General features: G+C 50.3%; 1 protein-coding gene across 3 annotated transcripts in view; it reads left to right on the top strand.

Annotated features, from left to right (window-relative positions):
* Positions 1 to 27,528, top strand: part of LOC137562121 (retinol dehydrogenase 12-like) — a 171,278-nt gene that overhangs the window by 129,471 nt on the left and 14,279 nt on the right. For all 3 annotated transcript variants that reach the window (XM_068273462.1, XM_068273456.1, XM_068273470.1), the window contains one exon: positions 16,849 to 17,040. In XM_068273462.1, coding sequence (XP_068129563.1) covers positions 16,849 to 17,040 — 192 coding nt within the window. The remainder of the gene's footprint in view (positions 1 to 16,848; positions 17,041 to 27,528) is intronic.

The raw sequence follows: 27,528 nt of genomic DNA, 5'->3' as shown, positions 1-27,528 counted from the left end.
ATTTCCTTCTGATCGCTGATTGATTATTGTAATTAGTTAGTTCTACTTACTGTTACTACTTACTCTTACTGTACTAGGAGTCTAGGACACTCAGTCACTGTGTTCATAGGCTACTAGCGCCTGCGTGCGTGCACTCACTGTCTGAGTGTACACACACCCACACTCCACTTCCTTCTGATCGCTGATTGATTATTGTAATTAGTTAGTTCTACTTACTGTTACTACTTACTCTTACTGTACTAGGAGTCTAGGACACTCAGTCACTGTGTTCATAGGCTACTAGCTCCTGCGTGCGTGCACTCACTGTCTGAGTGTACACACACCCACACTCCATTTCCTTCTGATCGCTGATTGATTATTGTAATTAGTTAGTTCTACTTACTGTTACTACTTACTCTTACTGTACTAGGAGTCTAGGACACTCAGTCACTGTGTTCATAGGCTACTAGCTCCTGCGTGCGTGCACTCACTGTCTGAGTGTACACACACCCACACTCCACTTCCTTCTGATCGCTGATTGATTATTGTAATTAGTTAGTTCTACTTACTGTTACTACTTACTCTTACTGTACTAGGAGTCTAGGACACTCAGTCACTGTGTTCATAGGCTACTAGCTCCTGCGTGCGTGCACTCACTGTCTGAGTGTACACACACCCACACTCCATTTCCTTCTGATCGCTGATTGATTATTGTAATTAGTTAGTTCTACTTACTGTTACTACTTACTCTTACTGTACTAGGAGTCTAGGACACTCAGTCACTGTGTTCATAGGCTACTAGCTCCTGCGTGCGTGCACTCACTGTCTGAGTGTACACACACCCACACTCCACTTCCTTCTGATCGCTGATTGATTATTGTAATTAGTTAGTTCTACTTACTGTTACTACTTACTCTTACTGTACTAGGAGTCTAGGACACTCAGTCACTGTGTTCATAGGCTACTAGCTCCTGCGTGCGTGCACTCACTGTCTGAGTGTACACACACCCACACTCCATTTCCTTCTGATCGCTGATTGATTATTGTAATTAGTTAGTTCTACTTACTGTTACTACTTACTCTTACTGTACTAGGAGTCTAGGACACTCAGTCACTGTGTTCATAAGCTACTAGCTCCTGCGTGCGTGCACTCACTGTCTGAGTGTACACACACCCACACTCCACTTCCTTCTGATCGCTGATTGATTATTGTAATTAGTTAGTTCTACTTACTGTTACTACTTACTCTTACTGTACTAGGAGTCTAGGACACTCAGTCACTGTGTTCATAGGCTACTAGCTCCTGCGTGCGTGCACTCACTGTCTGAGTGTACACACACCCACACTCCATTTCCTTCTGATCGCTGATTGATTATTGTAATTAGTTAGTTCTACTTACTGTTACTACTTACTCTTACTGTACTAGGAGTCTAGGACACTCAGTCACTGTGTTCATAGGCTACTAGCTCCTGCGTGCGTGCACTCACTGTCTGAGTGTACACACACCCACACTCCACTTCCTTCTGATCGCTGATTGATTATTGTAATTAGTTAGTTCTACTTACTGTTACTACTTACTCTTACTGTACTAGGAGTCTAGGACACTCAGTCACTGTGTTCATAGGCTACTAGCTCCTGCGTGCGTGCACTCACTGTCTGAGTGTACACACACCCACACTCCATTTCCTTCTGATCGCTGATTGATTATTGTAATTAGTTAGTTCTACTTACTGTTACTACTTACTCTTACTGTACTAGGAGTCTAGGACACTCAGTCACTGTGTTCATAGGCTACTAGCTCCTGCGTGCGTGCACTCACTGTCTGAGTGTACACACACCCACACTCCACTTCCTTCTGATCGCTGATTGATTATTGTAATTAGTTAGTTCTACTTACTGTTACTACTTACTCTTACTGTACTAGGCGTCTAGGACACTCAGTCACTGTGTTCATAAGCTACTAGCTCCTGCGTGCGTGCACTCACTGTCTGAGTGTACACACACCCACACTCCACTTCCTTCTGATCGCTGATTGATTATTGTAATTAGTTAGTTCTACTTACTGTTACTACTTACTCTTACTGTACTAGGAGTCTAGGACACTCAGTCACTGTGTTCATAGGCTACTAGCTCCTGCGTGCGTGCACTCACTGTCTGAGTGTACACACACCCACACTCCACTTCCTTCTGATCGCTGATTGATTATTGTAATTAGTTAGTTCTACTTACTGTTACTACTTACTCTTACTGTACTAGGAGTCTAGGACACTCAGTCACTGTGTTCATAGGCTACTAGCTCCTGCGTGCGTGCACTCACTGTCTGAGTGTACACACACCCACACTCCACTTCCTTCTGATCGCTGATTGATTATTGTAATTAGTTAGTTCTACTTACTGTTACTACTTACTCTTACTGTACTAGGAGTCTAGGACACTCAGTCACTGTGTTCATAGGCTACTAGCTCCTGCGTGCGTGCACTCACTGTCTGAGTGTACACACACTAAATTTACTTGTGATTACTACTGATTATTGTAACTGCTAGTTGTACTTCCTGACTGTTACTACTTACTTACTGTACTAGGGGACACTCACTCAGTCACCTCACCAACCAACCCACTCCATTAAAGTACCCCACTTTTCACCCGCCCTTTTAAAAAACTTTTGTCTATACGCCCAAAACATTGAAGATGTCTGGAAGTGGCAGCCAGCGCGGTTTGGGCAAGGGGAAGGGCAGCAAGGGATTCAGGAGGAGAGGGAGCAGCATTGTGGCAAGCCGCGGCCGCGGGCGCGCCACCATGCACAGTTCCGCAGCAGCAGCGTCAGTGGCTAACATTCCTCCCATAGCCACTGGCCGTGGACGCCTTGGGCGCCGCCCAGCAGGAGCATCTGCAACTCACGCTGCAGAGACACAGCAGCAGCAGCGTGTAGCACCTGCTCCCATTTTCCTCCAGCCGGGTCGGAAACGTCCCATTGAGGAAAAGGATGCAGACACTGTGGTGCAACTCATGACGGAGGATGAGCAGCCCGCCATCAGCTCTGCATCCGAGGCCTCCACCCTCACCACCACCACCACCACCACCACCACCCCTGTTCGCAGCAGCCGCCCAGCAGGGCCTGGGGAGGAGGCCAGTTCACCATCAGTCGCCGACCTGTCACTCAGCAGTCTTTTTGCCCCAGGCACCATCAGGGTATTGTCTGCTGTTGTTGGCGATTTTGAGGAGGAGATGCTGATGGGCACTTTGGGGGAGGAGGGATTGGACAGCAAGACTGTGGCGACAGTCAAGCGTCCCATCCATGCATCAGGAGAGGAGTTTGGGGGGTCTTCATCCCAGCAGGACATGTTTCAGGAGGGGCATGATGATGATGACCCGGTGACAGACAGAGACTGGGTGCCACCACCTCCAGGGGATGTCGTCCTCAGCAGCTCTGAGGAGGAGGAGGAGGATGCGCTTGTGGGCCTTGCAAGGAGGCGCATCATTGCAAGCATTGGCAGCGTCCCACAGCCTGCTGGTGTCTCAGGCTCAGCAGCAGCAGCAGCAGCATCAGCCAGTACCACCACCAGCCGCACCCAAGCCCCCCCCCCCAACCACCACAGGGAGACAGGCAGCAGCGCTTCCATGCCGTAGGGGGATGTTTCTGTCACCAATCTGGCGCTTTTTCACCATGCCCACTGTGGACAGCAAGTACGCCACTTGCAACCACTGTCAGCGGAAGTTGAGCAGAGGTGCAGACCCCTTAAAGTTCAGCACCAGCTCGCTCATCAACCACCTTGCTGCGAAACATTTCCACCAGCATGAGGAGTTCCAGAGGCTGAAGGAATCTGGTGCTGGCAGTGGCACCACACCCATCACTGCACAGCCTTCAGCAGCAGCAGCAGCAGCAACAGCAGCCACCCGCCCTCCTGCTCCTCCAGCAGCACCAGCAGGAGTGCGGAAACGCACTGCTCCTCCCCCCTCTGCAACTCCTGCCGCCGACACTGAGGCCTGTTCTGGCAGCCAGTCCTCAGTGGCCTCCTCCGCTGTGTCTGCTGATTCCCGTGCCAGCAAAAAGCGACGCCAGAGCCTGTTGAGCGAGTCCTTCCAGGGGGTGGTTAGGGCTCTGCCTCCCAGCAGCCGTCGCGTGCGGCAGCTGAACGGCTTGCTGGCACGGGCCATGTGCTCCCAACTCCTGCCGTACACGCTCGTGCAGGAGGGGAGCGACATTCGTGCGCTGCTTGCTTGCGCAGCCCCAGACTGGCAGCTCCCCAGCAGACACTTTTTCTCCCGCAAGGCCATTCCTGCACTGCACCGCTTTGTGATGGCCAATGTGGAGAGAGGGCTGGAGCACGCGGTTGGTGAAAGGGTCCACGTCACCATGGACTCCTGGAGCAGCCGCTTCGGGACAGGCCGCTACCTGTCCTTCACTGTCCACTGGGTCAGCTTGGTGGAAGGGGGTGAGGATGGGAGAGCAGCAGCGGGCACAGCAGCAGCAGCAACACAGTGGTTGGTGCCACCCCGCAGGGTCAGGGGAACTGCAGCAGGTTCCTCCGATCCTCTGCCATCCTCCGGCACACCTGGCCAAACCCCCCGCCTCAGCAGCAGCGTGAAGGCCCGCCACTGCCAAGCGCTGCTGCACTTGGTCAGCCTTGGGAAGACCAAGCTGACGGCAACCCATGTGTTGGCCAAACTCCAGGAGCAGGAGAGGATTTGGCTGACCCCCAGAGGCCTCAGAGTCGGAGAGGTGGTGGCCGACAATGGGGCCAATCTGGTTGCCGCAATAGACAGGGGAAACCTGACCCACATCCCCTGTCTTGCCCACGTGCTGAACCTGGTGGTGCAGAAGTTCCTGCGCACCTACCAGGGGATGGGCGAACTGCTGGAAACGGCAAGGAATGTTGTGCGTCACTTCCGGCGCTCGGCTGCAGCCTGTGCGAGCCTGGAAGACGTGCAAAAGGAGCTGGATCTGCCACGCCATCGGCTGATCCTTGACGTTCCGACTCGCTGGAACTCCACCCTGGCGATGTTGGAGCGTCTGGTTGAACAGAGGCACGCTGTCAACCAGTACCTTGCCCTGGCCACTGTTTCCGCAGCTCAGAGAAGGGACAAGACCAGCAACATCCCGTCCATCGTCCCCGATGATGACTGGAGGCACATGCAGCAGGTGTGCTTTGTGCTGGCTCCCTTCCTGCAGGCCACAAACATGGTGAGCAGGGACCATGCTATGGTCTGCGAGTGGGTGCCCCTGGTTTCTCTGCTGAACAGGGCCCTCGATGCTTTGCTGGAACAGGGAGCGGCAGCCTTGGACCAGCAGGAGCGGCAACCAGCTGCGCAGTCCACCTCTGAGGGGGAGGAGGAGGAGGACTTGGTGGAGGTCCCTGACCTGGCTGCTGATGAGGGGGATCAGCACAGCGCAGCTGAGTTGGTGCGGGGGTGGAGAGAGGATGAGGCGGCAGAGGAGGAGGATGAGGACAGCACTGACGTCGATGTGCCAGCAGACGTGGCCCGCCTCTTCCCAATGGCAGCGCACATGCTGACGTGCCTGCGCAGGGACCCCAGGGTGATCCAGATGAAGCAGAGGGAGGACATCTGGATCAGCATGATGTTGGACCCACGCCTCAAGGGGAAGTTGAGCCAGTTCCTGCCGCCTGCAGGAGGAGACCCAGCGCAACAAATAAGGAGCTTGCAGCAGGCCCTTGTTGAGCGCTTGGAGGAAGCCTTCCCCCAGCCTTCCACCCCCACTGTCCAGCAGCCAGCACAGAGGCAGCAGCAGGTGCCTGCATCCAGCAGCAGCAAGCGCCCCACAGACCTGCTGTCTCTCAGCCACGAGCTCTACAGGACTGTAGAGGCTCCGGCAGCAGTGACTAGAGAGGAGATGCATGCAGCAGCATCCTCCTCCGGTCACAGCCAGCGCCTGACCCGCATGGTGGCTGACTACATGGGGTCGTACAGCGGGCTTGACAGCGATGCCCCTGTTGATCCCATGGAGTATTGGGTCAAGCGCATGGAGATCTGGAGCGAGCTGGCGCAGTACGCCCTGGAAGTGCTGTCCTGCCCCCCTTCCAGCGTGCTGTCCGAGCGCTGCTTCAGTGCAGCTGGTGGCGTGGTCACCGAGAAACGCTCACGTCTGTCTCACAAGTCTGTGGACAGACTGACGTTTCTCAAGATGAACCAGGCGTGGGTGGAAGGCGAGTTCCTGGCCCCTGTTGTCGGCGAGAGGGGGACATGAACTGGCTGCCGGAACCATCGTTAATGTGCCTTACCACCCTTTACCACCTCCTGGCTCCTGCTCACTAAGCCAGCCTGGTTCACTTTGACTATTACGTCGCCTGCAGCCACACATTTTACACCTACAGTGGGCTGCTGTGTACTGCCCTTCTGCTGTCTGTCTGTGTTTCCCACTGCCAGGGTACACAGATGATTTACCTTCTGCTGCCACTCTGCCACCAGCTATTACGTCAAACAATAGCTGCTCGCCTACTCCTCCATTCCTCCTCCTGCTGCTGCTGTCTGTCTGTGTTTCCCACTGCCAGGGTACACAGAATTACCTTCTTCTGCTGCCACTCTGCCACCAGCTATTACGTCAAACAATAGCTATATTGGTTGTAAAACCAAAAACCAAAAAACCATTAAAAAAAAAAAAAGGTTTAATTTTTCTGAGGTGCCCGGGTTGAAAACTGTGTTGTCCCAGTTGTGTATTGGACACAATGTGGGCTGCACGACCGCTGTCTGGGACCTCCTGTTGTGTTTATTTACAGCCCTGGTATCACCGCTAGGTACCAGGGCTATTATGTCACGCTGCCTACCTGCTGCCACACTCACACTGCTCCTCCATACCTCCTCCTGCTGCTGCTGCTGCTGTCTGTCTGTGTTTCCCACTGCCAGGGTACACAGATGATTTACCTTCTGCTGCCACTCTGCCACCAGCTATTACGTCAAACAATAGCTGCTCGCCTACTCCTCCATTCCTCCTCCTGCTGCTGCTGTCTGTCTGTGTTTCCCACTGCCAGGGTACACAGAATTACCTTCTTCTGCTGCCACTCTGCCACCAGCTATTACCTCAAACAATAGCTATATTGGTTGTAAAACCAAAAACCAAAAAACCATTAAAAAAAAAAAAAAGGTTTAATTTTTCTGAGGTGCCCGGGTTGAAAACTGTGTTGTCCCAGTTGTGTATTGGACACAATGTGGGCTGCACGACCGCTGTCTGGGACCTCCTGTTGTGTTTATTTACGGCCTGGTATCACCGCTAGGTACCAGGGCTATTATGTCACGCTGCCTACCTGCTGCCACACTCACACTACTCCTCCATTCCTCCTGCTGCTGCTGTCTGTCTGTGTTTCCCACTGCCAGGGTACACAGAATTACCTTCTGCTGCCACACTGCCACCAGCTATTACGTCAAACAATAGCTGCTCACAATACTCCTCCATTCCTCCTGCTGCTGCTGCTGTCTGTCTGTGTTTCCCACCGCCAGGGTACACAGATTTACCTTCTGCTGCCACTCTGCCACCAGCTATTACGTCAAACAATAGCTATATTGGTTGTAAAACCAAAAACCAAAAAACCATAAAAAAAAAAAAGGTTTAATTTTTCTGAGGTGCCCGGGTTGAAAACTGTGTTGTCCCAGTTGTGTATTGGACACAATGTGGGCTGCACGACCGCTGTCTGGGACCTCCTGTTGTGTTTATTTACGGCCTGGTATCACCGCTAGGTACCAGGGCTATTATGTCACGCTGCCTACCTGCTGCCACACTCACACTACTCCTCCATTCCTCCTGCTGCTGCTGCTGCTGTCTGTCTGTGTTTCCCACCGCCAGGGTACACAGATTTACCTTCTGCTGCCACTCTGCCACCAGCTATTACGTCAAACAATAGCTATATTGGTTGTAAAACCAAAAACCAAAAAACCATAAAAAAAAAAAGGTTTAATTTTTCTGAGGTGCCCGGGTTGAAAACTGTGTTGTCCCAGTTGTGTATTGGACACAATGTGGGCTGCACGACCGCTGTCTGGGACCTCCTGTTGTGTTTATTTACGGCCTGGTATCACCGCTAGGTACCAGGGCTATTATGTCACGCTGCCTACCTGCTGCCACACTCACACTACTCCTCCATTCCTCCTGCTGCTGCTGTCTGTCTGTGTTTCCCACTGCCAGGGTACACAGAATTACCTTCTGCTGCCACACTGCCACCAGCTATTACGTCAAACAATAGCTGCTCACAATACTCCTCCATTCCTCCTGCTGCTGCTGCTGTCTGTCTGTGTTTCCCACCGCCAGGGTACACAGATTTACCTTCTGCTGCCACTCTGCCACCAGCTATTACGTCAAACAATAGCTATATATCTGTGTAATTTCTTTTACAAACAAAACCATTAAAAAAAAAAAAAAGGTTTAATTTTTCTGAGGTGCCCGGGTTGAAAACTGTGTTGTCCCAGTTGTGTATTGGACACAATGTGGGCTGCACGACCGCTGTCTGGGACCTCCTGTTGTGTTTATTTACGGCCTGGTATCACCGCTAGGTACCAGGGCTATTATGTCACGCTGCCTACCTGCTGCCACACTCACACTACTCCTCCATTCCTCCTGCTGCTGCTGCTGCTGTCTGTCTGTGTTTCCCACCGCCAGGGTACACAGATTTACCTTCTGCTGCCACTCTGCCACCAGCTATTACGTCAAACAATAGCTATATTGGTTGTAAAACCAAAAACCAAAAAACCATTAAAAAAAAAAAAAAAGGTTTAATTTTTCTGAGGTGCCCGGGTTGAAAACTGTGTTGTCCCAGTTGTGTATTGGACACAATGTGGGCTGCACGACCGCTGTCTGGGACCTCCTGTTGTGTTTATTTACGGCCTGGTATCACCGCTAGGTACCAGGGCTATTATGTCACGCTGCCTACCTGCTGCCACACTCACACTACTCCTCCATTCCTCCTGCTGCTGCTGTCTGTCTGTGTTTCCCACTGCCAGGGTACACAGAATTACCTTCTGCTGCCACACTGCCACCAGCTATTACGTCAAACAATAGCTGCTCACAATACTCCTCCATTCCTCCTGCTGCTGCTGCTGTCTGTCTGTGTTTCCCACCGCCAGGGTACACAGATTTACCTTCTGCTGCCACTCTGCCACCAGCTATTACGTCAAACAATAGCTATATATCTGTGTAATTTCTTTTACAAACAAAACCAAAAAACCATTAAAAAAAAAAAAAAGGTTTAATTTTTCTGAGGTGCCCGGGTTGAAAACTGTGTTGTCCCAGTTGTGTATTGGACACAATGTGGGCTGCACGACCGCTGTCTGGGACCTCCTGTTGTGTTTATTTACGGCCTGGTATCACCGCTAGGTACCAGGGCTATTATGTCACGCTGCCTACCTGCTGCCACACTCACACTACTCCTCCATTCCTCCTGCTGCTGCTGCTGCTGTCTGTCTGTGTTTCCCACCGCCAGGGTACACAGATTTACCTTCTGCTGCCACTCTGCCACCAGCTATTACGTCAAACAATAGCTATATTGGTTGTAAAACCAAAAACCAAAAAACCATTAAAAAAAAAAAAAAAGGTTTAATTTTTCTGAGGTGCCCGGGTTGAAAACTGTGTTGTCCCAGTTGTGTATTGGACACAATGTGGGCTGCACGACCGCTGTCTGGGACCTCCTGTTGTGTTTATTTACGGCCTGGTATCACCGCTAGGTACCAGGGCTATTATGTCACGCTGCCTACCTGCTGCCACACTCACACTACTCCTCCATTCCTCCTGCTGCTGCTGTCTGTCTGTGTTTCCCACTGCCAGGGTACACAGAATTACCTTCTGCTGCCACACTGCCACCAGCTATTACGTCAAACAATAGCTGCTCACAATACTCCTCCATTCCTCCTGCTGCTGCTGCTGTCTGTCTGTGTTTCCCACCGCCAGGGTACACAGATTTACCTTCTGCTGCCACTCTGCCACCAGCTATTACGTCAAACAATAGCTATATATCTGTGTAATTTCTTTTACAAACAAAACCAAAAAACCATTAAAAAAAAAAAAAAGGTTTAATTTTTCTGAGGTGCCCGGGTTAAAAACTGTGTTGTCCCAGTTGTGTATTGGACACAATGTGGGCTGCACGACCGCTGTCTGGGACCTCCTGTTGTGTTTATTTACGGCCTGGTATCACCGCTAGGTACCAGGGCTATTATGTCACGCTGCCTACCTGCTGCCACACTCACACTACTCCTCCATTCCTCCTGCTGCTGCTGCTGCTGTCTGTCTGTGTTTCCCACCGCCAGGGTACACAGATTTACCTTCTGCTGCCACTCTGCCACCAGCTATTACGTCAAACAATAGCTATATTGGTTGTAAAACCAAAAACCAAAAAACCATAAAAAAAAAAAAGGTTTAATTTTTCTGAGGTGCCCGGGTTGAAAACTGTGTTGTCCCAGTTGTGTATTGGACACAATGTGGGCTGCACGACCGCTGTCTGGGACCTCCTGTTGTGTTTATTTACGGCCTGGTATCACCGCTAGGTACCAGGGCTATTATGTCACGCTGCCTACCTGCTGCCACACTCACACTACTCCTCCATTCCTCCTGCTGCTGCTGTCTGTCTGTGTTTCCCACTGCCAGGGTACACAGAATTACCTTCTGCTGCCACACTGCCACCAGCTATTACGTCAAACAATAGCTGCTCACAATACTCCTCCATTCCTCCTGCTGCTGCTGCTGTCTGTCTGTGTTTCCCACCGCCAGGGTACACAGATTTACCTTCTGCTGCCACTCTGCCACCAGCTATTACGTCAAACAATAGCTATATATCTGTGTAATTTCTTTTACAAACAAAACCAAAAAACCATTAAAAAAAAAAAAAGGTTTAATTTTTCTGAGGTGCCCGGGTTGAAAACTGTGTTGTCCCAGTTGTGTATTGGACACAATGTGGGCTGCACGACCGCTGTCTGGGACCTCCTGTTGTGTTTATTTACGGCCTGGTATCACCGCTAGGTACCAGGGCTATTATGTCACGCTGCCTACCTGCTGCCACACTCACACTACTCCTCCATTCCTCCTGCTGCTGCTGCTGCTGTCTGTCTGTGTTTCCCACCGCCAGGGTACACAGATTTACCTTCTGCTGCCACTCTGCCACCAGCTATTACGTCAAACAATAGCTATATTGGTTGTAAAACCAAAAACCAAAAAACCATAAAAAAAAAAAAGGTTTAATTTTTCTGAGGTGCCCGGGTTGAAAACTGTGTTGTCCCAGTTGTGTATTGGACACAATGTGGGCTGCACGACCGCTGTCTGGGACCTCCTGTTGTGTTTATTTACGGCCTGGTATCACCGCTAGGTACCAGGGCTATTATGTCACGCTGCCTACCTGCTGCCACACTCACACTACTCCTCCATTCCTCCTGCTGCTGCTGCTGCTGTCTGTCTGTGTTTCCCACCGCCAGGGTACACAGATTTACCTTCTGCTGCCACTCTGCCACCAGCTATTACGTCAAACAATAGCTATATTGGTTGTAAAACCAAAAACCAAAAAACCATAAAAAAAAAAAAGGTTTAATTTTTCTGAGGTGCCCGGGTTGAAAACTGTGTTGTCCCAGTTGTGTATTGGACACAATGTGGGCTGCACGACCGCTGTCTGGGACCTCCTGTTGTGTTTATTTACGGCCTGGTATCACCGCTAGGTACCAGGGCTATTATGTCACGCTGCCTACCTGCTGCCACACTCACACTACTCCTCCATTCCTCCTGCTGCTGCTGTCTGTCTGTGTTTCCCACTGCCAGGGTACACAGAATTACCTTCTGCTGCCACACTGCCACCAGCTATTACGTCAAACAATAGCTGCTCACAATACTCCTCCATTCCTCCTGCTGCTGCTGCTGTCTGTCTGTGTTTCCCACCGCCAGGGTACACAGATTTACCTTCTGCTGCCACTCTGCCACCAGCTATTACGTCAAACAATAGCTATATATCTGTGTAATTTCTTTTACAAACAAAACCAAAAAACCATTAAAAAAAAAAAAAAGGTTTAATTTTTCTGAGGTGCCCGGGTTGAAAACTGTGTTGTCCCAGTTGTGTATTGGACACAATGTGGGCTGCACGACCGCTGTCTGGGACCTCCTGTTGTGTTTATTTACGGCCTGGTATCACCGCTAGGTACCAGGGCTATTATGTCACGCTGCCTACCTGCTGCCACACTCACACTACTCCTCCATTCCTCCTGCTGTTGCTGTCTGTCTGTGTTTCCCACTGCCAGGGTACACAGAATTACCTTCTGCTGCCACACTGCCACCAGCTATTACGTCAAACAATAGCTGCTCACAATACTCCTCCATTCCTCCTGCTGCTGCTGCTGTCTGTCTGTGTTTCCCACCGCCAGGGTACACAGATTTACCTTCTGCTGCCACTCTGCCACCAGCTATTACGTCAAACAATAGCTATATATCTGTGTAATTTCTTTTACAAACAAAACCAAAAAACCATTAAAAAAAAAAAAAAAAGGTTTAATTTTTCTGAGGTGCCCGGGTTGAAAACTGTGTTGTCCCAGTTGTGTATTGGACACAATGTGGGCTGCACGACCGCTGTCTGGGACCTCCTGTTGTGTTTATTTACAGCCCTGGTATCACCGCTAGGTACCAGGGCTATTATGTCACGCTGCCTGCCTCATTGACTGCATGCTGCCACACACTCATCCTCCTCCTCCTGCTGCTGAATTTACCTCCTGCTGTCTGTGTGTTTCCACTGCCAGGGAGCACATACAATGGCGCTTCCAACATGCGTGCGCCACCAGCTATTTGTTGTTACGCTCAAAAATAGCTGCATTTCTTTAAAAAAAAAAATGAAAAGAGAAATAAGTGAAGAAGAAGACGATATAGATGAAGATGAAGAAGATGAAGAAGAAGAAGATGAAGAAGAAGAAGAAGAAGAAGAAGATGAAGAAGATGAAGAAGAAGAAGAAGATGAAGAAGAAGAAGAAGATGAAGAAGATGAAGAAGATGAAGAAGATGAAGAAGAAGATGAAGAAGATGAAGAAGAAGAAGATGAAGATGAAGAAGATGAAGAAGAGGAAGAAGAAGATGAAGAAGATGAAGATGAAGAAGATGAAGAAGATGAAGAAGAAGATGATGAAGAAGAAGAAGAAGAAGATGAAGATGAAGATGAAGAAGAAGAAGAAGATGAAGAAGAAGAAGAAGAAGAAGAAGATGAAGAAGATGAAGAAGATGAAGAAGATGAAGAAGATGAAGAAGATGAAGAAGAAGATGAAGAAGAAGAAGATGAAGATGAAGAAGATGAAGAAGAGGAAGAAGAAGATGAAGAAGATGAAGATGAAGAAGATGAAGAAGATGAAGAAGAAGATGATGAAGAAGAAGAAGAAGAAGATGAAGATGAAGAAGATGAAGAAGAAGAAGAAGAAGAAGAAGATGAAGAAGATGAAGAAGATGAAGATGAAGAAGATGAAGAAGAAGATGAAGAAGATGAAGAAGATGAAGAAGAAGAAGATGAAGAAGATGAAGATGAAGAAGATGAAGAAGATGAAGATGAAGAAGATGAAGAAGATGAAGAAGAAGATGAAGAAGAAGAAGAAGAAGAAGAAGAAGAAGATATAGAAGAAGATATAGAAGAAGAAGATATAGAAGATAAAGAAGAAGAAGAAGAAGAAGAAGTATATACAGTACTGAACAAAATTCTGGACACAACTTCTCTTTTCACCTTTTTTTTTTTAAAGGAACATCCCCACATAATCACTTGCTGTTGTTACTTGGAAAAAAATATGTTTCTTGCATCATTCACCCTCAAAACAAGTGTTGGGAAGCTATTTAAGGCCAATTCGAATAGTCAGCTCGAATAATGAGCTCGAATACCGACTCGAATAGTGAGCTCGAAGTCCGAGGTCGAATCGAATAGTAAAATTTATTCGACTCGAATATTCGACTGACCTCGAATAATTTACTATTCGAATTCGACCAAACTCGAATTTTAAAAAGGGGTATTTGAGCACCACTGGCTGTGACCTCAGTGTAGCAGACCTGTCCTGTCAGTGTCTCCTGTAGCCCCCTATCCATAGCTGTGACCTCAGTGAAGCAGGCCTGTCCTGTCAGTGTCTCCAGTATCCCCCTATCCATAGCTGTGACCTCAGTGAAGCAGACCTGTCCTGTCAGTGTCTCCTGTAGCCCCCTATCCATAGCTGTGACCTCAGTGAAGCAGACCTGTCCTGTCAGTGTCTCTCCTGTAGCCCCCTATCCATAGCTGTGACCTCAGTGTAGCAGGCCTGTCCTGTCAGTGTCTCTCCTGTAGCCCCCTATCCATAGCTGTGACCTCAGTGTAGCAGGCCTGTCCTGTCAGTGTCTCTCCTGTAGCCCCCTATCCGTAGCTATGACCTCAGTGAAGCAGGCCTGTCCTGTCAGTGTCTCTCCTGCAGCCCCCTATCCGTAGCTATGACCTTAGTGAAGCAGGCCTGTCCTGTCAGTGTCTCCAGTATCCCCCTATCCATAGCTGTAACCTCAGTGAAGCAGACCTGTCCTGTCAGTGTCTCCTGTAGCCCCCTATCCATAGCTGTGACCTCAGTGAAGCAGACCTGTCCTGTCAGTGTCTCTCCTGTAGCCCCCTATCCATAGCTGTGACCTCAGTGTAGCAGGCCTGTCCTGTCAGTGTCTCTCCTGGATCCTCCTATCCATAGCTGTGACCTCAGTGAAGCAGACCTGTCCTGTCAGTGTCTCTCCTGTAGCCCCCTATCCATAGCTGTGACCTCAGTGTAGCAGGCCTGTCCTGTCAGTGTCTCTCCTGTATCCCCCTATCCATAGCTGTGACCTCAGTGTAGCAGGCCTGTCCTGTCAGTGTCTCTCCTGTAGCCCCCTATCCATAGCTGTGACCTCAGTGTAGCAGGCCTGTCCTGTCAGTGTCTCTCCTGTAGCCCCCTATCCATAGCTGTGACCTCAGTAAAGCAGGCCTGACCTGTCAGTGTCTCTCCTGTATCCCCCTATCCATAGCTGTGACCTCAGTGTAGCAGGCCTGTCCTGTCAGTGTCTCTCCTGTAGCCCCCTATCCATAGCTGTGACCTCAGTGTAGCAGGCCTGTCCTGTCAGTGTCTCTCCTGTATCCCCCTATCCATAGCTGTGACCTCAGTGAAGCAGGCCTGTCCTGTCAGTGTCTCTCCTGTAGCCCCCTATCCATAGCTGTGACCTCAGTGTAGCAGGCCTGTCCTGTCAGTGTCTCCTGTATCCCCCTATCCATAGCTGTGACCTCAGTGTAGCAGACCTGTCCTGTCAGTGTCTCCTGTATCCCCCTATAGATAGGGGTCACAGCTATGGATAGGGGGCTACAGGAGACACTGACAGGACAGGCCTGCTACACTGGGGTCACAGCTATGGATAGGGGGCTACAGGAGACACTGACAGGACAGGCCTGCTACACTGAGGTCACAGCTATGGATAGGGGGCTACAGGAGAGACACTGACAGTGTAGAAGGCCTGTCCTGTCAGTGTCTCTCCTGTAGCCCCCTATCCATAGCTGTGACCTCAGTGTAGCAGGCCTGTCCTGTCAGTGTCTCTCCTGTAGCCCCCTATCCGTAGCTGTGACCTCAGTGTAGCAGGCCTGTCCTGTCAGTGTCTCTCCTGTAGCCCCCTATCCATAGCTGTGACCTCAGTGTAGCAGGCCTGTCCTGTCAGTGTCTCTCCTGTAGCCCCCTATCCATAGCTGTGACCTCAGTAAAGCAGGCCTGACCTGTCAGTGTCTCTCCTGTAGCCCCCAATCCATAGCTGTAACCTCAGTGTAGCAGGCCTGTCCTGTCAGTGTCTCTCCTGTAGCCCCCTACCCATAGCTGTGACCTCAGTGAAGCAGGCCTGTCCTGTCAGTGTCTCTCCTGCAGCCCCCTATCCGTAGCTATGACCTCAGTGAAGCAGGCCTGTCCTGTCAGTGTCTCTCCTGTAGCCCCCAATCCATAGCTGTAACCTCAGTGTAGCAGGCCTGTCCTGTCAGTGTCTCTCCTGTAGCCCCCTACCCATAGCTGTGACCTCAGTGAAGCAGGCCTGTCCTGTCAGTGTCTCTCCTGTAGCCCCCTATCCATAGTGTGACCTCAGTGAAGCAGGCCTGTCCTGTCAGTGTCTCTCCTGTAGCCCCCTATCCATAGTGTGACCTCAGTGAAGCAGGCCTGTCCTGTCAGTGTCTCTCCTGTAGTCCCCTATCCATAGTGTGACCTCAGTGTAGCAGGCCTGTCCTGTCAGTGTCTCCTGTAGCCCCCTACCCATAGCTGTGACCTCAGTGAAGCAGGTCTGTCCTGTCAGTGTCTCTCCTGTAGCCCCCTATCCATAGCTGTGACCTCAGTAAAGCAGGCCTGACCTGTCAGTGTCTCTCCTGTAGCCCCCTACCCATAGCTGTGACCTCAGTGAAGCAGGTCTGTCCTGTCAGTGTCTCTCCTGTAGCCCCCTATCCGTAGCTATGACCTCAGTGAAGCAGGCCTGTCCTGTCAGTGTCTCTCCTGTAGCCCCCTATCCGTAGCTATGACCTCAGTGAAGCAGGCCTGTCCTGTCAGTGTCTCCTGTAGCCCCCTATCCATAGCTGTGACCTCAGTGTAGCAGGCCTGTCCTGTCAGTGCCTCTCCTGCAGCCCCCTATCCGTAGCTATGACCTCAGTGAAGCAGGCCTGTCCTGTCAGTGTCTCTCCTGTAGCCCCCTATCCGTAGCTATGACCTCAGTGAAGCAGGCCTGTCCTGTCAGTGTCTCTCCTGTAGCCCCCTATCCATAGCTGTGACCTGAGTGTAGCAGGCCTGTCCTGTCAGTGTCTCTCCTGTAGCCCCCTATCCATAGTGTGACCTCAGTGAAGCAGGCCTGTCCTGTCAGTGTCTCTCCTGCAGCCTGTTTGTCCTCAGCTCTGGACTTCTCCTCACATGAGAGAGTAATGACTCGTCTGTCCTCCACAGATCTCATGAAACGTTCTGGAACCGGCCGCATCGTCTTTCTGTCCTCCTTCATGCATGCTGCGGGCTTTATAGACACCAACCACCTGTATGGGAAGAATATGGAGAAGCTTGCATTTAACAAGACGTATAACTGCAGCAAACTGTGGAGCATGATCTGCGCGAAGGAGCTAGCTAAACGTCTCCAGGGTACAGGTGAGTGACAGCATCTGTGACACACGGACCTCTTTCCTGCTGCAAGTTCCATCCAATTAACTCATACCATGGCTGAAGCTCAGGTCCAAACAGCATCAGTACGTGTTTCTGAGCAGGAGGTGCCAGAGAAGGCGCTGTCAGGCCTGTAACACCCCACATAGCTCTTTATACACACAGGGATTCTCCCACAGCATCTACTCTATATCAAACATATGGATTCTTAGTTACACGTAGATTCATAATATTGTTTAAAGTGTAACTGTCGGGCATCAAATCAAAAATCAATTCTTTATTTGTATCTGGTAAACAAGTAATATGGATGCTAACCAGGCAATCCAAAAGTTAAACATCACTATTAATATTCTTATTGATAAATGATCATTTCCCAGTTTAACTGACTCTTATTTCGTACACACAATTTTTGGTACACAAAAAGGAAGTTGCAGGGCATGCTGGTTTGTCCTTTTTTGCTTCTCTACTTTCCCTCAGACTTAACTAATGATCCTGATTGGCTGAAGCCTCTTTCCCTTCTGTTTTCCCCTCCCACACCTCTGTTCCTCTCTGATTAGCCAATATTTCTGACGCTGAGACAATGCACTTTCTATAGTGGAGGGTAGGCAATGCATACACAATCAGTCAGAGGAAAGTAAGGGAGGACATGACATCAGGATTGGCTTCAAAATAGCCACAGTTAGAATGGGAAATGCTAAGAAGGATTTTCTCTTTTTTTACTGTATAAAAATCAGTGCTGCTCGGATACCACTTTTCACTATCTGGAACTAATTTGGATCCGGATACCCCTCTATCCGATCCGGGTCGGATATTTGGATCAAAAATTTTCCGATCTGAATCCGGGTCGGATATCCGACCCTAGTATCTGCTGGATTCGTATATCCGGATGTAAAACCAGAAGTGGCCTTTAAATTGCTTTAAAAATCTTTTTTAGGGTATATGAGGCATGTAGCATCATTATTTTGTAAAGGGAAACACTAACTGATGATGTGGGGACTTAAAATCTCCAAAAAAAAAGCAAAAAACAAACAAACAAAAAGGCTGTCAATTAACATCAGGACTAGGTTCCAGGAAGTGGTCGTACTGCCGCAGTTGGGGCCTCACAACTCGGACAGCACAGACACCTCCAAAAAAATTACACAGCTATTGTGTTTACATAGTTGACCATGGCACTTAGTGTGTTGGTACCACGGCTGTGAAAAAAATTAGAACCTGGCTTAATGAAGATGGAGCCAGGAGGTTGTGGTGGTAAAGGGTGGTGAGGCAGGCGTAGTGATTCCCACTCAGCCACTTCATTTCCCCCTCTTGCCAACAACAGGGGCCAGGAACTCACCAACCGTCCAAGCCTCGTTCATTTTTTAAAAAGTCAGTCTGTCCACTGACTGGCTGGAAAGACAAGAGCGCTTCTCAGTGTCCATGCCACCGGCCACACTGAAGCACCTTTCTGACATCACGCTGGAAGGCGGGTGTAACGATCGGTGTAACACAGAGAGGATCTGATTACCGGTGATCTGCAGTATCACCGAGAATGCAGATATATACCCGATTATTGATGATCTGCAGTATCACCGATAATCAGATATATCTCTAACCTCTGGACACCTGAGAGATAAGAGTGTTGGTGCAACTGTAATACTTCGAGAACTGCACCTGAGGAGCAGGTGCACGGCAGTGAAGGATACTGCTAGAGATCAGATTCCTACCACAGGTCTGATGCTCCCCAAGGGGCGGAGCCAGGCTGAGAGTGGGAAGGACAGAGCGTGAGTGACACCAAGGAGAGAGTGTCACTGACAGATCTGTGAACTATCTCGTAATAGGAGAGATAGTTCTCAGGGTCGGGCAAGCCAGGCCGTCAACACACGGACAGATAAAGTACAGACAGGAGACGGATGCGGAATCCTAAGACTAGCAGAGTTTGGCAACAGAGTATCAGATATAGCATAGTACCTAATCAGAGATCAGAAAAGAGATCAGGAAAGCAGAAGGTCATAACAAATAATCAACAATTCCTAGACTAAGGTGTGAGTTCCTTGGCCGTCAACACCTCGGAAACTGGTCTAGATAATAACACAGATGATAACAGAATTCCTAGACTAAGGTGTGAGATCCTTGGCCACCAACACCTTGGAAACTGGTCTAATAAACACAGATACTGACAAGGTCTGAGTGCTACCACGTAGTGATCGCAACGCCAGACACCAGAGAAATGACCAGCACCCAGTATATATACACCAGCGCTCTCTAGCGCCTCCCCTAAGTGCTGGACCAATGGAAACTGCTGAATTTGTCAGCTGACCGGCTTGGTCAGCTGACCCCCTTCTGACTGTCATAAAGGCCCTGCCTCTCTGCGCGCGCGCGCGTCCTCCTGAACCAGTGTGGACTATCAGTCCCAGCCACACCAGACATGTGTTGTAATGTTTCTGCTGTATTAGATGCGGAATCTGTGCAACCTGCCGCGTCGGACGCGGAATCCGCCGCCCTGTTGTCTGGGCATGCGGCGGTTCTTCCGTGCTCCGACTGCGCACCAGCTGCCATGTTGAACGCGGAATCAGCCGCCTTACTCTGAGTACTAGCGTCGGCTTTTCCGCGTTTCCTCACAGTACCCCCCCCCCCCCCCCCCTGAGGAGTGGACTCCAGACAACTCCTACCCGGTTTCTCAGGATATTGAGTGTGGAATTTCCTTCTTAATTTGTCCGCATGCATGCGACACTCAGGTACCCACGTTCTCTCCTCCATACCATACCCCTTCCAGTGCACTAGATACTGTAGTGAGTTCTGCACTACCCGTGAGTCTAAAATCTTTTCTACTTCATACTCAGGTTGGTCGTCTACCATCACAGGAGGAGCACAATAGAGGAAAGAGGCGCCCTGGGATATTAAAAGCGTTTAAAAACAGCTAAAAACAATCAATGTTATGAGGTGGCTTACCTCAATGACGAAATCTCTGTAAGTATTACAAAAGATTTTTATTAGCACAAGCGGCAACGCGTTTCACGGGTCACAGCCCGCTTCATCAGGCCAATTGCAGTGCCAAATGAAAAAATTCCTTCCGCATAGGAGGCTCCCTATGCGGAAGGAATTTTTTCATTTGGCACTGCAATTGGCCTGATGAAGCGGGCTGTGACCCGTAAAACGCGTTGCCGCTTGTGCTAATAAAAATCTTTTGTAATACTTACAGAGATTTCGTCATTGAGGTAAGCCACCTCATAACATCGATTGTTTTTAGCTGTTTTTAAACGCTTTTAATATCCCAGGGCGCCTCTTTCCTCTATTGTGCTAAGTATACCCTCAAACAGACCCTGTTCAAGGGGTGGTGTCACACCACTGGTGGGGTCCCACAGTGGTTGTCTCAACCTTTTTTCATTAAGAGAGCGACCAGCCGTCCGGTCCTGGCTAGGACCACCCCGAGTGGAGTCGGGTTTATTGTCTCCACCTGCTTCCTGTGGTTGGTTGCCCCCAGCAACCCTCCTTTGTGAGTAGTGCTTTTTTATTCATCTCTTCATACTGTGGTATCATACATATTGCACTACTGGGCTCCCGTTTTTGTCTCCTGTGTCTTTTCCCATAGGGTGCAGCATCACCCCTACCACTATTGATCACAGGAGGAGGAGGAGGAGGAGGAGTGGCACGCACATGGACTGCTGGTTTAAGCAGGGACACATGAAAAGATCTTACACCACGCATGCTGGCAGGAAGATCAATGGCATAAGTGACATTGTTGATCTTTTTGGTTACGGAAAAAGGGCCAACAAACCTGGGACCTAACTTGGCCGAGGGTTGTTTCAGGGTTAAATTACGTGTGGACACCCAGACCAGGTCTCCTGGTCGGAACTTCCACTCTAAGGATCGTTTCTTGTCAGCTTGCCCTTTCTGAGTTTGAAAAGCCTTCTCCAAATTATTCTTCACGATCCCCCAAATAGCTTTGAATGACTTTTGCCAAGCCTCCAGAGCAGGAAACGGAGTGGAGGCTACTGGCAGAGGAGAAAACTTTGGCAACTTTCCTGTGACCACCTGAAACGGAGAAAACCCAGAGGAAGAGCTTCTCAAATTATTGTGCGCAAATTCTGCATAAGGCAAGAACTTGACCCAATCATTTTGCGCTTCTGCAACATAACACCTCAAAAACTGTTCTAATGACTGATTAACCCTCTCCGTCTGACCATTGGTCTGTGGGTGGTAGCCCGACGAAAATGACAGTTCCATGCCCATTTGATGACAAAATGCCCTCTAGAATCTAGAAACAAATTGGACTCCCAAATCTGACACTATGTTTTCCGGAATGCCATGAAGTCGGAAAACGTGGATGATGAAAAGATCGGCCAACTCCTGGGCCGAGGGGAGTCCTTTCAAGGGCACAAAATGGGCCATTTTACTGAAACGGTCGACTACCACCCAAATGACCGACATGCCTTCAGACCTCGGAAGCTCACCTACAAAATCCATGGACAAATGGGTCCATGGTTCACTCTGGGTGGGCAAAGGCTGCAACGTTCCCACAGGTGCCAGACGGGAGGGTTTATTTTTTGCACACACTGCACACTCTCTAACATACTCCTTGCAGTCTGTTGCCAGGGACGGCCACCAAGCACATCTAGCAACCAAGCCTTGCGTTCTGGAAGCCCCTGGGTGCCCGGCATTCTTGTGCGAGTGGAACATCTGCAAAATCTGGAGACTAAATGGCAGTGGCACAAACATAACCCCTTCAGGCTTTCCCTCAGGGACATCCTGCTGGAAGGGACCTAAAGTCTCCGTCCAGTCTTTCCAAGTCTCTGTGACTCCCAGCACTACCCTCTGTGGAACAATGGTTTCTGGTTCTGAGGGCTGTGCTGTCTCCGGCTCAAAACATCTGGACAAGGCATCTGCCTTAATGTTTTTACTACCCGGAGTGTACGTAATTACTAATCTGAATCTCGAGAAAAACAGTGACCACCGAGCCTGACGGGGACTCAACCTCTTAGCCCCCTCAATGTATTCCAAATTTTTGTGATCAATGTAGACTGTAATCGTATGTTCTGCTCCTTCTAGCCAATGACGCCATTCTTCAAAGGCCAACTTAATGGCTAGGAGCTCCCTGTTGCCTATATCGTAGTTTTTCTCCGCTGGTGAAAACCTCCGAGAGAAAGAGGCACACGGTTGTAATCTTCCCTGCAGCCCAGAGCGTTGAGACAGCACAGCCCCTACCCCAACTTCTGAGGCGTCAACCTCTACAATGAATGGATAAGAGGTGTCTCGGTGTCTCAATATGGGTGCAGAGCAAAACAGTTCTTTCAACGAGGAGAAAGCGGCCAGAGCTTCGGGGGACCAGTGGTTGGTATCTGCCCCTTTTTTAGTGAGACTGGTGAGGGGTGCTATGACTGTGGAGTACCCCTTTATGAACCTTCTATAGTAGTTCGCAAACCCCAAAAATCTCTGAAGAGATTTGAGTCCTACTGGCTTTGGCCATTCCAGGACAGCAGAGACTTTGGCGGGATCCATAGAAAGGCCCGAGGTGGAAATTATATATCCCAGAAAAGCGACAGATGTCACCTCAAAAATGCATTTCTCCAATTTAGCATAAAGCCTGTTTTGTCTAAGCTTGTGCAGCACGAATTTGACATGAGCCCTGTGCTCAGAGAGGTTGTCTGAGAAGATCAGTATATCGTCCAGGTATATTAGGACAAATTTACCCAACACCTCTCTGAAAACTTCATTAATGAGTTCCTGGAAGACGGCCGGGGCGTTACACAACCCGAAGGGCATCACCAGGTACTCGTAATGCCCGTCGGGTGTGTTAAAGGCCGTCTTCCACTCATCGCCCTCTCTGATCCGCACCAGATTGTATGCCCCCCGCAAATCCAATTTCGAAAAAATCTTAGCATTGGTGACTTGAGTGAATAAATCGTCTATCAAAGGTAATGGATAGCGATTTTTAACTGTGATTTTATTCAGTCCCCGGTAATCAATGCATGGCCGAAGGCCTCCGTCTTTTTTTTTTACAAAAAAGAAACCTGCTCCGGCAGGCGACCGGGAAGGACGAATGAATCCCTTAGCTAAGTTTTCACGGATATACTCTTGCATTGCCACCTTTTCTGGCCCAGACAAATTGTAGAGATGTCCTCTAGGGGGCATACAACCCGATCGGAGATCAATCGGGCAATCGAAAGGGCGATGTGGAGGCAATTCATCGGCAGCTTTGGGACAAAACACGTCCGAAAACTCAGCATATTGTTCCGGAACACCCTCCACATGAATCCTGGTCTGGCCTAAGGTCACCTTCACTAAACAATGACGAAAACAGTGGACTGACCAGCTCGTTAGCTGACCGGTAGCCCGTTTATCTGAGGGGAGTGAAGGTGTAACCATGGCATGCCAAGGATGATTGTGGAGGTTGTCATGTGTAATACAAAAAAAAAACAACTTCTCACTATGCAGCATGCATTGCATTGGTTCAGGTGAAGGCGAATCGGGAGGAGGTGGAGTTACAGGGGGCGCAGCGTGGGACATTATTTTCACATGGTTTCCACCCCGGGTCTGTCTCTGATAGCGCAGCCGGCGATCTATCCTGATGGCTGATGAAATGGCTTCATCGATAGATTTGGGCTCAGGCTGGCTTAGCATGAGATTGGAGACCTCATCTGACAACCCTGATAGGAAACAATCCAAAAGGGCAAAAGTGTCCCACCTGGCTGACACTGACCACCTCCTAAATTCAGCAGCATACTGTTCAACCGGACTCTTGCCTCGACGTAACATCTTGAGCTTCCGCTCAGAAGTCGAGGCAATGTCTGGATCATCGTAAATTATAGCCATGGCTTTAAAAAATTCCTCTACGGATGTTAAGGCTAAGTCTCCGGCGGGCAGACTGTACGCCCAGGTCTGAGAATCACCTGATAACAGTTTTAATAAATGTAACCGTTTGGGCCATAGTTCCTGAAGCATTAGGTCTCAACTCAAAGTATGATAACACTCTACTCCTGAAATTTCGGAAGTCAGATCTGTGACCGGAAAATTTTTCAGGTACAGGCATACGGATGTCCGTAACTAGAGGAGATCGCACTGAGTTCATAGCCGATTGAAGTTCCTGAATAGCCCCAAATAGCTGACATATCTGGGTCTGTTGGTTCAAAACTGCCGCGGAAAGTTGGTTTACCGCGGTGGTCAGAACTTCATTGTGGCTATATAGTGCGTCCATTTGGGTTTGGTCTGGGGTTCTGTAATGATCGGTGTAACACAGAGAGGATCTGATTACCGGTGATCTGCAGTATCACCGAGAATGCAGATATATACCCGATTATTGATGATCTGCAGTATCACCGATAATCAGATATATCTCTAACCTCTGGACACCTGAGAGATAAGAGTGTTTGGTGCAACAGTAATACTTTGAGAACTGCACCTGAGGAGCAGGTGCACGGCAGTGAAGGATACTGCTAGAGATCAGATTCCTACCACAGGTCTGATGCTGCCCAAGGGGCGGAGCCAGGCTGAGAGTGGGAAGGACAGAGCGTGAGTGACACCAAGGAGAGAGTGTCACTGACAGATCTGTGAACTATCTCGTAATAGGAGAGATAGTTCTCAGGGTCGGGCAAGCCAGGCCGTCAACACACGGACAGATAAAGTACAGACAGGAGACGGATGCGGAATCCTAAGACTAGCAGAGTTTGGCAACAGAGTATCAGATATAGCGTAGTACCTAATCAGAGATCAGAAGAGAGGTCAGGAAAGCAGAAGGTCATAACAAATAATCAACAATTCCTAGACTAAGGTGTGAGTTCCTTGGCCGTCAACACCTCGGAAACTGGTCTAGATAATAACACAGATGATAACAGAATTCCTAGACTAAGGTGTGAGATCCTTGGCCACCAACACCTTGGAAACTGGTCTAATAAACACAGATACTGACAAGGTCTGAGTGCTACCACGTAGTGATCGCAACGCCAGACACCAGAGAAATGACCAGAACCCAGTATATATACACCAGCGCTCTCTAGCGCCTCCCCTAAGTGCTGGACCAATGGAAACTGCTGAATTTGTCAGCTGACCGGCTTGGTCAGCTGACCCCCTTCTGACTGTCATAAAGGCCCTGCCTCTCTGCGCGCGCGCGTCCTCCTGAACCAGTGTGGACTATCAGTCCCAGCCACACCAGACATGTGTTGTAATGTTTCTGCTGTATTAGATGCGGAATCCGCCGTACCACTGTCCGTGCGTGCGGCGTTTTCTCCGCATTCCGCATTACTGATAGGAGTAGGCCTATGCGTGCAACCTGCCGAGTCAGACGCGGAATCCGCCGCCCTGTTGTCTGGGCATGCGGCGGTTCTTCCGCGCTCCGACTGCACGCCAGCTGCCATGTTGAACGCGGAATCAGCCACCTTACTCTGAGTACTAGCGGCGGCTTTTCCGCGTTTCCTCACAGCGGGCAGGACAGCACTTCCAGGGCGTACTGCGCCAGCTCGCTCCAGATATCCAGGTGCTTGACCCAGTACTCCAAGGGGTCCACAGGGGTGTCGGTGTCAAGCCCGCTGTAGGACCCCATATAGTCGGCCACCATCCGGGTCAGGTGCTGGTTCTGGCTTTGATAGCTGGATGCTGCTGCAGGCACCTCCTCTGTAGGCAGCAGTACTGGCGTGGTGTAGAGCGCCTTTGCCAGAGACAGCGGGTTTGTTGGGCGCCACCTGCTGCTGTTCTGGCTGGACTGTGACAGCAGAGGGGGGTGGGAGTCCGGGGGAAGGCTTCCTCCAAGAGCTGAACCAGAATCCGCTGCAAGTCCCTGATTCAGCACGCAGGGTCTCCTCCTACAGGCAGGAACTGAGCCAGCTTCCCCTTCAGCCGTGGGTCCAGCATCAGGGTGATCCAAATGTCCTCCCGAGCATGCATCTGCTTCACCCTTGGGTCTTTGTGCAGGCACTTCAGCATGTGCACTGCCATGGGGATGAGGGCTGCCATCTCTGCTGACCCACCATCTTCTGCACCGCTGACAGTGCTGTCCTCCACCTCTGATTCTGGAGCCTCATCTTGCTCTCTCCACCCCCGCACTACTGCAGCTGCACTCCGCTGTGCCCCCTCCTCTTCAAGGTCAGGGACCTCCAACTCCTCCAAGTCCTCCAACTCCTCCTCTTGCCGCACAGAGGTGGACTGCGAAGGTTGCTGCTGCTGCTCCTGCTCCTGCTGGATCAAGGCTTCCTCTCCCACTTCCAGCAGAGCATCGAGGGCCTTTTCCAGCATGCACACCATGGTCATCCACTTACACAGCGACGCATGGTCCCGGCTGACCATGTTGGTGGCCTCCAGGAAGGGTGCCAGCACCAAGCACACCAGCTGCATTTTTCCCCAATCAGCACTGAGGATGATGTCTGGGAGGTGGGTGGTGCCGGTCCCCAACAAGTTGGCATCCATGGTGGCTTTGGCCAGGTAGAGGTTGACATGGGAGGTTCAGCTCCAGCTGCACGGCTTCCAGGGACGCTGTGGCACCACCCGAGCGGCGAAAATGACCCACCGTTTTCCTTGCCGCTCCCAAAAGACTGTCCATCCCCTGGTAGGTGTGCAGGAATTTCTGCACCACCAGGTTCAGGACGTGGGCCAGACAGGGGATGTGGGTGAGGTTTCCCCGCTAGATGGCGGCAACCAGGTTTGCCCCATTGTCGGCCACCACCTCTCCGACTCTGAGGCCTCTGGGGTCAACCAACTCCTGTCCTGCTCTCGGAGCTTGGCCAGGACGTGGTCTGCCGTAAGCTTGTTCTTCCCCAGGGTGACCATCTGCAGCAGCACTTGGCAGTGGTGGGCCTTCACGCTGCTGCTGAGGCGGGGGTGTTTGGCGGTGGATGGAACCGGATCAGAGCTGGAACCTGTTGTACTTCCCCTGACCCTGCTGCGGGGTGGCACCACCCACTGGAGTGATGATGCTGCTGTCCCCTCCTCACCTCCTGCACAAACAAGTATGGGAGGAGCTGGGAGGACATGGCCCGTGTAAGCAAGCCATTCAGCTGGCGTATGCGACGGCTGCTGGGAGGCTGAGCCCTGACCACGAACGGCTCACTCAGCAGAGTCTGGTGGTGGTAGCGTTTTAGGCTTGCACGGAAAGCCGAGGAGGGAGCAGAGGAGATGATTGAGGAGGACTGGCTGCCTGAACAGGCCTCAGTGTCAGCAGGAGTGGCAAAGGGGGTTATGGTGCTCTGACCTATGCAAGGGCCAGCGCCAGCTTCCTTCAGCCTCTTGAATTCCTCATGCTCAGGTTTGTGCTTATTGGCCAGATGGTTGATGAAGCTGGAGGTGCCATAAGTGGAGGGGTGAGACCCTCTGCTCAGCTTCACATGGCATAATTTGCAAGTTACAAACTTGCTATCAAGTGAGGGCAGATGGAAAAACTGTCATATTGGGGATTGCAATTTGCCCTTACGTGGCTCAGAATGGGATGCTGCTGTGGATTTTCTCCCGTGGTGGTTGGGGCCTGGGGTTGAGAGATGCGGCTGGTGGTAGTAGTGTCACTGGCAGATGGAGCAG

Source organism: Hyperolius riggenbachi, chromosome 1 (genome assembly GCF_040937935.1).
Source record: "Hyperolius riggenbachi isolate aHypRig1 chromosome 1, aHypRig1.pri, whole genome shotgun sequence".
In the NCBI taxonomy this organism is placed as follows: domain Eukaryota; kingdom Metazoa; phylum Chordata; class Amphibia; order Anura; family Hyperoliidae; genus Hyperolius; species Hyperolius riggenbachi.
The sequence above is the reverse complement of the archived record's forward strand: the minus strand, read 5'-3'. Positions and strand labels throughout refer to the sequence as shown.